Source organism: Panthera pardus, unplaced genomic scaffold (genome assembly GCF_024362965.1).
Source record: "Panthera pardus isolate Hobbes unplaced genomic scaffold, ASM2436296v1 HiC_scaffold_2, whole genome shotgun sequence".
Classification (NCBI taxonomy): Eukaryota; Metazoa; Chordata; class Mammalia; order Carnivora; family Felidae; genus Panthera; species Panthera pardus.
The window spans coordinates 144292279-144306068 of record NW_026526765.1 but is presented as its reverse complement, the minus strand read 5'-3'; the positions used below and the strand labels follow the sequence as shown (position 1 = coordinate 144306068).

Here is a 13790-nt window from a genome sequence, read left to right as displayed (position 1 = left end):
CTGAACCAAGCAGGGAAATAGATGTAGGTATGTGTGCACGCACACATGCACCCTAACCTATTTCTAAATATTTATGTATATCAAAAATCACTGAGTTCTTCTTAATGCCTCAGAGTCTAGTGCAACGCTACAGAAGTTATTCCAGCCTTCTCCTTTTCTGTATTTGCAACTTGCTACTCTGACAGTGAAAGATTATGCCGATTATTCTCATACTTAGTATTCCCATTATTTATTATGCATTTACTTACTTGCTCAATTCTTCCTTTCTGTAACCAAATTCCTGGCCGGGCTGTTGGAAAGCTAAACTCCAGACATGCCAGTCTCCACTCTTCCCTGCCAGCACCAGCCAAAAGGTTGGCCCCAGACCCACCAGCCCCTATCCCATCAACTGAGCGAGTTGTTAGAAAGTCAATTCTGATAAAATTTGTAATGAATAAAGTATTACAAAAAAGAGTCTAGATGATTGAAAAACAACTCCATAGAATTTCTAGAAGAGGCAGAACTTTCAAAATTAAAAATTTCAGTGGATGGGTATATAAAGGTAGATTACACATATCTGAGTAAATGGAAAAATAGAACACGTTGTCCAAAATGCAGCATAAAAAACTTCTTAAGAAAGAGTGAAAATATGGAAGACAGTTTATAGGTCAGGGAAGATAGAGCAAGAAAGGTCTAATGGACATTTATTCTCGGTTTCAGAAGAATAAATTCTTATTTATTTCACAACATCTGAAATTATGGGAATTTGCCAAAATTGAGGAAAGATACCAATCCACACATTAAAGAATCACAAGTAGAATAAATAAAAATAAATCTACATTTAGACTAATTATAGTACAGTTGAAGAGCAGAGAAAGAGCTCTTAAAATCATCCAGAAATAAACATTACCTTCACAAGAGCAGCGGTTAAATTGGGAAATGACTTCTCAACGGCAGTCACAGAAGTTAGAAGGCAATGTATTGAGAAAATAGCTGTCCAACTGTAATTCTAAAGCTGGCAAAAATATCTTACAATAAAATAAAGACTCTGTCAAAGAAAACTAATGAGGGAGTTTGCTTCAAGCCTTTCTCAAAAGAAATTCTAAAAGAAGGTACTTGACACAGAAGGAAGTGTCAGATATCAGGAGTGAGTTATAGAAGGAAGAAGAACAAAGAAAGTTGCAAATGTGTGGGTGAGGGTAAAAGAACATTGACTGTTAAAGTACTTGTGGAATTAATATGAAAAGAGTTTGTAGCATTAAAATACAAGTCGCCAAGAAAACATAAGCCAGGAAGGGGGGAAAAGGGAGTTGGAATAGTGTAAGATCTTTTAATGAGCAGCTCTGACTTTTATAATAAGCAGTTTTTAAAAAGGATATCTTGATATTCAGCCCAGAATATAGAACAGAAAGTAGAACAGCTTTCCAGTTTTTCAGACTTGGAATATTTTGAATTTTCAGATTTTGAAATATTCAGTGTTAGTATAACATGCATCGTGTACCAAAATAGGTTTACTCTTATCCATTACTTTGAATTACTATATCCCTGTTGCTTTCCATTTGTTAATTGGTCAGCAATTAACAAATGTCTTCATTATTATTAATAAGTTACATGCTTTTCATTTCTACTTTTGTCTTGAAAATTGTACCAAAATTTTGATAGGCTAACAAAATATACTCCTAATTCCTTTCAGAATTATTTCCCAAATTGTCATACTTTACAATGTTCTTTTATAACATGATATATGTTAGACTGATACATTATAATGATAAGTCATTATGATAACATAGTATGAAAGACATCAGTAGTTTGGGGGAGGATAGTATTGTTTAGCAACAGCATCTGCTTAACTGACTCAGTCTCAAGATAATATTAACCAGATGACTATAAAACTGATTATTTTCTTAGCAAATACTTTATTTTTTTTTAAATGTTTATTTTGTGTGTGTGTGTGTGTGTGTGTGTGTGAGAGAGAGAGAGAGAGAGAGAGAGAGAGAACATGCATGTGAGCAGGGGAGGTGTAGAACATGAGGGAAAGAGACAATACCAAGCAGGCTCCACGCTCAGCACAGAGCCCAGTGTGGCACTCAATCTCACTACCTGAGCTGAAATCAAGAGTCGCACACTCAACCTACTGAACCCCCCGGGTGCCCCAGCAAATACTTTCGTAAGGTTAATAACATCAACTGTAAGTTTTGATTTGTATAACACTTTGGTATGTCAGATAGCCTGTTGGAGAATAATTATAGCAAAATTTAAAAATACTTTTATTTTTATTTATTTATTTTCTTAATGTTTATTTTTGAGAGAAACAGAGACAGAACGGGCGAGGGGTAGAGAGGCTGAAGCAGGCTCCAGGCTCTGAGCTGTCAGCACAGAGCCTGACTCGGAACTCAAACTCAGGAACAGTCAGATCATGACCTGAGCCAAAGTCAGACACTTAACCAACTGAGCTACCCAGGCGCCCCTAGTCACTTCTTTCATTTTTTTTTTTTTAATGTCTATTTATTTTTTGAAGGAGAGAGGGAGAGACAGAGCATGAGCGGGGGAGGGGCAGAGAGAGGGGGAGACACAGAATCCGAAGCAGGCTCCTGGCTCTGAGCTGTCAGCACAGAGCCCAATGCGGGCCTCAAACTCATGGACCACAAGGTCATGACCTGAGCTGAAGTCAGACGCTTAACCAACTGAGCCATCCAGGAGCCCCTTAAAATAACTTTTAAATTGGGGTGCCTGAGAGATGCAGTTAGTTGAGCATCCGATTCTTGACTTGGGCTGAGGTCACGATCTCACGGTTGTGAGATCGAACCCCCACATTGGGCTCTGCGCTAACAGCATGGAGCCTGCTTGGGATTCTCTCTCTCTTTCTTTCTCTGCCCCTCCCCCACTTGCGCTCTTTCTCCCTCCCTCTTTCTCAAAATAAATAAAAACTTAAAAAAATATTTTTAGATTTAATTAAATTGTGATAAATCAATTTTGAGAAGGCATATCTCTGAAGCTAAGCTTTTTTTTTTCTCTTTAACTTAGAATCATTTCTAATGAATCTCTTTATCATAGATCCAGTTAATCAGGAAATCCTAATGCATTTACTTTCAGAATACATCCAGAATTAAACGTTTTTCTAATGTTGACAGTACACCAGTAAACCCCCAAAACATTCATTTTTTTACTTAAATTTTTTCGTTGTAGCTTTTATTTTATTTAGCAACCCTCATGGGGCTAAAATTGAGAAAATACCATATTTCGTTGCCTCTGAAATTGCAGATTTCTCTCACATTTTAACACTTTTGAGATTGGGATGCATGTTATATTCTACAGCTTGTCATAATTTAATTGGCAGTGTTTTTCCTTTTCAGTAGTATGTGACATAATGGTTTTTTAAATAATCAGTTGTAGCTTAGATTTGAAGAAATACCAAAATATGAAGAGTGATCTGTTTACAACAGTTAGAATTGCAAATACAGGTGTTAATAGATTACTTTAGTGTTTAAAATTTTTATTAGCAAACGTATGTATTTAAGTTTTATTATCAAATCAGTAACAACAGTATGACCCACAGAAGTACATAAATTGAACTTTTCTAACATAATTTAAAATCGGTCATTTCATCTTAATTGGCTATTCTGTCATAATAAAGTCATGTCTTACAGTATTACAGCTTTTAGAGTAGACCTGTAACTCTGCTTTACTCCCCCTCCATCCATACTTTTAAAACTCCTGTTCAGTTTCCTTTTGCCTCAAGCGAGAGGAGGAGGTGTTCCTTGCAAAACACATTAAAAAAATATATATTTATTGAGCCTTTAACCCTCTGCAGGGTGATGAGAAGACAGCGTTCTTATCCTTGTCTTCCTGTAGCTTGTCGTTTTCGAGCAGACACCTGTGTCTCTGTTTCTCTGACAGACATAAAACCATTAAAGAACATTACAGTGTTATGTATAGCAAACGATTTTATTATTTTAAAATTACATGAATAATACTTACCTTTCTTTAGAAACAAAGAAGCCCAACAGTACTAAAGACTATATGCTTAAACATTAAAGTTCTTCTTTTCTTGTCCCCTTCCTCATATCCACTCAGCCTCATCCCACGCTGTTTCCCTACAGTCATTTCTCTTCCTAGTTTGGCTAGGTAGGCTTCCAGACTTTTTTCCTATCTATTTTCAAAGATAGGCATAGTTCTCTTGGTCTAGTGAGTGATCAGGTTGGTTTTTATTTTACACAGTGTTTCTGTGCCTTGCTTTATTAACTTCATGTGTCTTTAGAGTCTCCTGTCAATACGTTCATATCCTTTTTATTCTTAGGTGAAGAATTAAACAGAATGATCTGCCGTATTTTACTTGACCACCCCTATCATCAAATATTAATGCAAAGTGAAAAATACTTGGTGCAGAGGACTTCATTTGTAACAGAAGTTAGAGCAAGTAACTTTGATACTCTGCAAAGAAGTGACAGTCTGTAGAAAGGAATCTGTATAACTGGACCTCCTTTCCTTTTGTCATCTTTTGTTATATGCTTCATTCCATCCGGTGGAGGGCTGGGAACTGTTACAAGTGAAATGTGTTTGATTTAATTTCATTTTAGTCTCCAGTGATTACGTGCACTTTCCTCAAACCAGGATGCTGCTGTCAGTGAGCTGTTTACATAAATATTTAATAAATGTGTGAGAAGCACCGGGTGATGTGTGGAAGTGCTGAATCACTAACTTGTACACCTGAAATTAATATTACACTGTATATTAACTGGGATTTAAATCAACACTTAATAAAATATTTAATAAACATGATTTACTGATGGAGTGGTAAAAATTGCTAAAGAAAAACACATGGCTTGTTCTTCAACTTTTGAATTTTAAGACAATTGAGATAAATAATTTTGAAGAAAATTTGTGGGTAACATTCATTAGATACCCACAATGTACATTATATTTTATAAATAATAATAGAATAATATAGAGACTATGTATTTTTTAGTGTTTGTTTATTTTTGAGAGAGTATGATTGGGGGAGGGATAGAGGAAGAGGGGACAGAGGATCTGAAGCGGCCTCTGCACTGACAGCAGGGAGCCCGATACGGGGCTCGAACGCACGAACCGTGAGATCATGACCTGAGCCAACGTCGGACACTTAACCCACTGAGCCACCCAGGCGCCCCTAGAGAACATTTAATCTTAAATAAGTTAAAGTAGTTTTAAGCAAAAGTCTCCAAGTTCTGCACTGACACTTACAATGAGATAGAATTTTTACTATTTAAACGCATGGAAAAAGTGACCCGCTTCTCTTATCACTTACAAATATCCAACACCTTTGGGCTGCCTCTTAAATTAACCTAAATATGTGCATGGCTATAACCTTTAATATTATTTCTCTGAATTACTATGTGACACTCTTTTATTTTTAGCAAGCTTTTGTTGTTTGTTTTTGTTTTAGTATATGCACATGCTAAAAGTTTTCAGAATAAACAAAAACTATAAAGCGAAAGACAAGTCTCTATTCTTCCTCAGTCCTCCATTTCCATTCTCTAGGTAACTACTATCCTTTAAAAATATTTGCAGAAAATTAAAGCAACAGTGAAATACCACTATACACCTGTTGTTAGAATGGCCCAAATCCTGAACACTGACAGCACCTAGTGGTGATAAAGAACTCTCTCATTTATTGCTGGTGGGAATGCAAAATGGGAAAGCCACTTTGGAAGACAGTATGGTGGTTTCTGAGAAAACTAAACATGTTCATACCATACAATCCAGCAATCATGCCCCTTGGTGTTTACCCAAAGGGGTTGCAAACTTAAGTCCACAAAAAAACCCGAACACATATGCGTATAGCAGCTTATTTCATAATTGCCAAAACTTGGAAGCAACCAAGATGTCCTTCAGTAGGTAAATGGATAAAAAGTATTTGCATGTCTTTCCAGGCATTTTCTGGGTATATCCAAGTAGGTGCGTACATGTAATTTTCTTGTATACCTCAGTGGGATCATATTATAGGTATTATTCTATCCCATCCATCTTTTCATTTAATAATCTGTATTACTAAGGAATCTGTAGATGTCTCTCATTAACAGGGTAGATTTCCAAGAAACAGACTCTTAACTCTAGAGAACAAACTGATGGTTACCAGAGGGGCGGGGGTGGGGATGGGTTAAATAGGGGACCGGGATTAAGGAGTGTATGTGTTGTGATGAGCACCTGGTGATGTCTGGAAGTGTTGAATCACTGTATTATACATCTGGAATTAATATTACACTAACTGGAATTTGAATACAATTTTTAAAAAAATGGTATAGATTTACCATTTTACAGTTTTGGTTTTTTGTCTTTTTACTGTTACCAACAAAGTTGCTTGATCATTCTTGCACATATATCTGTATCTTTTATTATTTTATTATTATCTTTTATTATTTTCTTAACTCACATCCTTAATTCCCTAGTGCCTGTTTAAGTCCATTCCTTATTCTCTTGCAGAACTGTAACTATAATGTATATTATATGATTGTATAAATTAGACTTAGATTTACACACACATAACAAGTATATGCATAAAAAGTTTTCAAGAAGGGTGTACAGATTTTCCCTTGCTATCCAAAAAGTAGTGTTCCTATAAACCACTTCATAAGCCAAAGTGGCTTAAAGCACTGAATCAGTACCATTTCATAGAAGTTGAAAATTCTCTTTGGATTTCTTGCAGTTAACAAAAACAGATATGAGCATAGGTCTTTTGTAAAAGTGAAGGGACTCAAAGGAAACTTTGCGGGAAGTGGGAGAAACCTGTATAAGATGCAATTAACTGTGATTATCTTTGGATAGAGGGACCTACAGAGGTTGAGGGTGGTGGAGACTGTTACTGTTCATACTTAAGTTTCGGTATAGCTTGAACTTTTAACAATTTCCTTGTATTGTGATTTAAAAAAATTAAAATGAAATTAGAAATTCTGGTTTATGTCCATAAGAAGCTATGCGATTGGATAGATAGGGTATATATAGTTAAAACCAAACAAAAAAGCAAAAATACATCATTAATGTGGTATTTGCTACTTTTAAAAACAGTTAAATACCTATAAGTATTCAGGAAAAGGGGATAAAAACCTATCGAACTCTTATTATAGGTGAACATCAAAGGATTTCAGTAGATGAGTTATGTTTCAAGCATATTGTCACCCTTTTATTTCCATTAAGTCTGTTTCAGGTAAAATTTAAAGACAAAATACTGGAATCTGTCATCTGTATGTGTTAGAGCTAAGCTAAAGCTTTTATCATCTTCTTTCTCTTAACTAAGTCTGCCAGAAATTCCTCCCAATCAATTCTTGAAACGTGGAAGTTTTCGGTCACTGGACAGTTTCTAAGTGATCCCTCCATACCTTACTTGAAAACCATAACCTTGAAAATACTGACCTGGCCTCCCAATTAATACTTCTCATTCCCATATGGTTAATCTCCTGGGACTTATACACATAGTACCTCCTCACCTAGAATACATTCTTTAGGCGCTTACTATATTTCTAATAAGTGACACCGTGTTTAAGGATTTAGCTCACAGGCTCTCGTTTATTTATTTTATTTTCTCTGGATTTCTGAATTTGCTTTCATAGGAGTTATTTTTACTTTGAGGACAGATTTACATCCTAGACCTTATTAAATTATCATACATTCTTAGAATTTCTTGGGTATGACCCACATTTGCAGGCTTCTCGTATTTTGATACCTTTAAACTTGGTAGACATTTCTATAATACCGAAATCGACAATTTCTACTAATCTGCTTGTGCTTCTGAGATGTTTCTGGAAAGGCAGGAGTAAGTGTATGTAGGGGTGAGCCCCCCCAGAAAGCCTGAGCAAAGTCAGGTTGGTGGAGTTGCTACACTTTTATCAGCACTACAGTTTGTGCTTTCTCGTGAGAATTTGTTTTAAAAAGAAGAGGGAGGGGCACCTGGGTGGCTCACTTGGTTAAACGTATGACTCTTGATTTTGGCTCAGGTCACAGTCTTACGGTTGGTGAGTTCGAGCCCCATGTCGGGCTCTGCACTGACAGCATGGAGCCACTTGGGATTCTCTCTCTGCCCTCTCTCTCCCTGCCCTTCCCCTGCTTGTGTTCTGTCTCTCAAATTAAATAAACTTAAAAAAATAATAATAAAAAGAAGAGGGGAAATTCTACTGTTAAAACAAGTTTTAATGAATCTTTTGCTGGCCATGGCCTTTCTTTCTGAATACTTTTCCTCTGGATAGTACCTGTTAGCTATTGTGAGGACATTATATTTTATCACCTAATCACCTTCTTGGCCTTAATTGAATCTTCATAGAATATGGCTAAAAATTAATTTGGTGTATCAGTTTCACGTTAACAGAAGAAAGCAAGGATTGGGACTTCGGTTTGAATTGTTTGTTTGCTACGTATTAGTTTACGTGTCTTGAGGAAGCTGGTTTATTCTCTCAACTGTAACAAAGGTTAATATGAGAATTAAATTAGATACTGTTAAATGCAACACCAAAACATAGTTTTAATAAATGGTATCTAGTTGCAGAAGAGGTAGCAGTCAGAAGTAATGATAGTTAGCCCCTAGTAGTTAAAACAGTTGTGACTTCTGGTTTTGTTTTGTTTGTAGGAAAAGTGATTTCTCTAATTCTTTCTTCAAGAATTGTACATCAGGTATCCCTCTTTCCAAAATGGAAAATTAGTAAATAATGATAGGATTTAAAAATCATGAATACATTTGTATACAGTCTTATAAAAGAATGAGAAATAATATAGGGGCGTCTGGGTGACTGAGTTGGTTAAGCATCCGACTTCAGCTCAGGTCATGATCTCATGGTCTGTGGGTTCAAGCCCTGTGTTGGACTGTGTGCTGACAGCTCGGAGGCTGGACCCTGCTCCAGATTCTGTATCTCCCTCTCTCTCTGCCCCTCCCCTGCTCTCTCTCTCTCTCTCTCTCTGTCAAAAATAAACTTAAAAAAAAAAAAAAAAGAATGGAGACTCTGAAATTAGACTGGTATAAATACTGACTCTACCACTTATTACTTGTATGCCCTTTCATACATGTGCAACTACTACCTTATCTGTAAAATAGAGATAAAAACAGTATAGACACCTCATAGGGTTATCGTAAGAATAATTCAGGCAGAGTATGTAGCATAGGACCTAAAAGGTATTATAAAGTAATTTTATTAAAAAAAAAAAAACTTCTTTTGGTTAAATATATATTATTCAATTTTATTTATTTCTTTTTTTAAGTTTTTTTATTTAAAAAAAATTTTTTTTAATGTTTATTTATTTTTGAGACAGAGAGACACAGAGCATGAACAGGGGAGGGGCAGAGAGAGAGGGAGACACAGAATCTGAAACAGGCTCCAGGCTCTGAGCTGTCAGCACACAGCCCGACGCGGGACTCGAACTCGCGGACCGTGAGATCATGACCTGAGCCGAAGTCGGATGCTTAACTGACTGAGCCACCCAGGCGCCCCCTCTTTCTTTTTTTTTAAATCAAATCAAGAGTTGGATGCTTAACCGACTGAGCCACCCAGGCACCCCCCGAGTTATTACTTGTTGTTGTTTTTTACATTTCATACTTATAAAATAGCCACAGCAGTTTTGAAACAAAAAGTACTGGAATCATGAAACATTTTTGTAGTGAGTTTTCCTTACGGCCATGTATTATTTTTTCCTTTAGGTTCACAATATTCTTGCAGAAATGGTGATGGGGGGGATGGTGTTGGAGACCAACATGAATGAGATCGTTACACAAATTGACGCCCAGAATAAACTGGAGAAGTCTGAGGTAAGAATGGAAAGTGCTCTAGGTAATGAAGGTAGAAAGCATGATCACAAATTATGCATGATGTGTAGCTTTCACCGTTTGTCCTTCAGTATCACCCTTTAAGGACAGCTGAGAGGCTTCTTCAGGTTATAAAAAATGGAATATACATATCTTAGTATGTTCAATGTTCTGTGACTATTATCCACCTGATAGTGTTGTCTATTCTCTTTTAGTCACAGTTGTAACTGCCTTGGGTAATAAACAGTTCAGATTCTTCTTGCTTGAAAATTAAAGAGATTAGATATTCAAATAATGAAATCAGGATTTGCCCTACAAAACCTAATTCAGTAATTATCAAGGAAATCCAAGAACTGATATTTTTAAAGACTATAAATTTAGTGTCACAGAACTATTTCTGGGACAGGAGAGGAGAGGAAATGGGATTCTCATGAGGAATAGAGCATTTCATTTGTTATGGTTTCAGTTGGGGCTTAGCAAGCCTGAGTGAACACTGAAAAAAATTCATTGCCTTAATTGCTTAATTCTGGATCCTTCTCAGAGGTCACTTACAAGTTGGCTAAGGCACATATTTTGTACACTGATACATGCATTTCATGGCTTTTACTGCATTCTAGATGAGAAAGATTTGGTTAGTCATACATGCCTAACTTTGTTCTGTTAGATTAGGTGCATGAGAATCAACCAGCACTTTAGCATTGCATACAGTCCTGCTTGAGAATTTTAGTGATTCTTTCCTCAAGTACTGAATGTCAATAACAGGTACTGTAGCTGAGCCACTCAAGTTCACACGATTTTGGTTGTTTCTTGTTATAATAGTGGAAGTTTAGAAAGATGAATAGTCTTGATATCTCATTCAACACTGTATTTGCTACTTTTGATATTTATAGTCATAACTCAGATTAGAAAAGCAAATTGTATATTTATAATTATTAGTTCAAGTTCAGGTGTTTGGTTGATTTAAAGTAAATATTACTATAAAAGCAGCAAGGTATTAAAAATATGCTAGCATTAATTTACAACAGGTGAGTTCTAAAGAGTTTTTATCTTGTTGGCACTTTAAAGGATCAGTTTAACATAATAATGCTATGCTCATTGGAATAGAATGAAACATAGGATGATGGATAAATCCAGCATCTGAGAATTAGAAATAGTTGAAGCTTTGTTGAACATTTTCCAATGTTTTCCAATAGCTCTGGATTTCTCTTTATCTCAATTTACCGTCCCTATGATTGCCCAAAAGAGATACTTGTAATGGTGAAGAGCTTAAAATTATGATTCTTTTCAATAACTATGTATAGGCTATGTGTTCTACGGCAATTTTTAAAATACTGGTTTTTGAAAAGGGAAAACAAACTAGATTAATACAGAAAGCTTTGTTTTAGGACAAGGTAAAGAGCCAGAATATTATTGACTATAGTTGGTTTATCTTATTGTTTAGTATAGTAAGAGATTTACTATAACCTCTGAGCTGTAAAGTCTTAAGTGATAACTTGAAATTTATGTAATCTGTTAAAACTTGCTTTACAAAAATGTATGGATATAGATTTTAAATGCCAAGAGACAGTGACACAATCCATTAATAATCTGTCAGAAATGAATGGAAATGTGGTAATTCATGATTTCTGTGTGATTATCTGTAAAAATATATTGACCTTTTGTCTGGAATATTCACATTCCGGGTATTTATTTAACTTCTTTTCATGGATGGTGTCCTCCTCTTTTTTTTTTTTTTTGGCCTTGGTTTGCTATTTATAATACTGACAGAAGTCATGAAGGACCTATTATAATTGCATAATGGATATTTGTTTTCTGATTGTCCAGTACAACTTTGTTAATGAGGCAGTTTTTCTTATCTGTGAAAAGCAGTAAAATACAAAATTTACATTTTCAATGGAAATCATTATAAGAATACTGTAACTTACAAAAAAGTCTTTTCACAGAACCATTTCTATTTAAAATGGTTTTAAGTACTGGTGAAAAAAGTACTGATATTTTTCATCCACTGATCATCTTTTAACTCGCACAATCTGCTGTTATCTGGTACAAATTAGGAGAAAAAGAAAATCTGGGAATAAACCACAACATTGTTTTTTATCAAGTATATCTCTAGATGTGATGTCTGCTAATGTTTTAAAGTAGGATTTTGAATTCAAGTGAGACCATTTAGTCCTGATCATATTTTCAGCAAAATAATGTTGACTTGGTGTAATTTTTCCGTAGTTTTCATACGTATGTTTTGAAGACTACCACCTTTATTCCAGACACATTGAAATGTCGGAAGTTTTCATATGGGTTCCATTTCCCTGTTTCTCTTAACTGGGCATTTATACCAAATATATGAATGATTATAGAATCATCCAGAATTATTTGAGGACACGCTATAAGCTTTTTTTTTTTTTTTTTATCTGATTCTTACTAACTTTTAGTTAAAATGCAAGCAAACACTTGCCCAGAAAGAATCAAATTCCAGAATATCGTGGTTGATGAAAAGACCTGGGGGGTATCATTTTTAAGATTAATTTAAGTGATATTTAGAGTATCATTTATCTTTTAGAAATCAGCCTAGGTATATTTAAGGTTAAACCTCTTGAGATGCAACATGGGTATATCTAGGTGCCTTTACCTTGTCAGAAATTGAAGAGTTTATTATTTTGGCTTAAAGGTAGTATATTTCCAGTGACAGTTGGAAGTGAACCACCTCAGTTCCCAGTGTAAACGAAGATCAGCCAGATCTTTAAGGACAGTAGAAACAACCATATGCTCTGAATGTATTTTCATCTATCCTGATTTGACAGAAAAATGGTTTACTAACAATGGGGTCTGGGAAAAGGTTTAAGCTGGGAGGTTGATGGGTTTGGGGGAAGGTGTCAGAGGCACTCAGGAATCTGCCTGAGGAATACAGGACTCCCTGGGGGTGGGGGTAGAGGGGTGGAGTCGGGGAGACTTGTTAGCTTTTATGTATTTCATGTTATTTTTAAGATGAATAAATGGGATAAATGGGTCTGAATATAGTCACTACTTTTTTAAAGTCAGTCTTCTTTTTTTTCCGAACATCCTGATCTTTCTAGCTCTTTCCATTCTTCTCTCTTACAGACCTTTATCTTTCAATCTCCCAGACAGGACAGGTAGACAAGGTATTGCTGACTTTGAGAAAAATGTACTTTAACAAAGGGAAAGCAAAATGATGTCAAAGGCAATTAATTATTTAGGCCAGACTCAAAAATTCTTTGTGTTAATGAACCCATGTAGTCCCTGTAGCCAATTTTCCATTCTAGTTTCTCCTTGTAGTTTCTTCATCTTTTATTGGACTTACTGTATTTTACTAGTATCTCATCGATGTCATGTTTGTTGTGTTTTGTCTGCCTGCATTGTGAAAGGAAAGTAAATTTTTTGTTCTTTTTTTTTTAACATCGTCATTTAACTGACAAATTACATTTGTAGAAATGACAGTTTACTTTTATATAAAAATTTAGAGTTTATTTCGAGAATCATATGGTAGAATCAATCTAATTTAACTCTCACAGCTAGTTTTTTCTCCATCTTTCAAATTAGAATTCTAACATAAAATTGCCTGCTGAATTTTGGAAGCTGTGCTTTGAAAACTAAAGGCTTCATGAACCTTTAAAGTTTTGCATACAAAGTGAGAAGCAGTGAAGGCTTAGAATAGTGACTTAAATAGTACTTTCTCTCTCCCCATAATGGTTTTCAGTTCCAAAGTCTTAACAGAATTGCTTTTATGTTTTTGACTAACAAGTACATATTAAAAGTGGCCAACAAAAAGTATCAGATAACAAGTCTCCTAAAATTGCACTAAATGTTCTAAAAATTGGAATTAAATATTTTGACCAAAATAAAATGGCTTTCCAGCATAGCAACCTTCTGACATCCCAAACATATTAGAATAAGACTCAGTAGACTCCTAGCTTCATAAAACTCTATATTCTCTGACATTTCCTGTGCATTTTTTCACACCCTAAATTAACTGTGTAAAGTATTTTTTAGAAATTTCAATCTAAATGATGATGAACAGCTTTTTCTGTACAAAAAT

General features: G+C 35.2%; 1 protein-coding gene across 5 annotated transcripts in view; it reads left to right on the top strand.

Annotated features, from left to right (window-relative positions):
• The window catches only part of AP3S1 (adaptor related protein complex 3 subunit sigma 1), a 72110-nt gene that overhangs the window by 52765 nt on the left and 5555 nt on the right, over window positions 1-13790 (top strand). For 3 of the 5 annotated variants that reach the window (XR_008423926.1, XM_053907546.1, XM_019469610.2), the window contains 2 exons: window positions 9635-9742; window positions 12836-12876. Coding sequence is in view for 4 of the 5 variants with exons in the window: in XM_053907546.1 (XP_053763521.1) it covers window positions 9635-9742; window positions 12836-12871 (144 nt within the window). In the remaining variant the exon portion in view is untranslated. The remainder of the gene's footprint in view (window positions 1-9634; window positions 9743-12835; window positions 12877-13790) is intronic. The other 2 variants (XM_019469609.2, XM_019469608.2) reach the window with 1 other exon arrangement.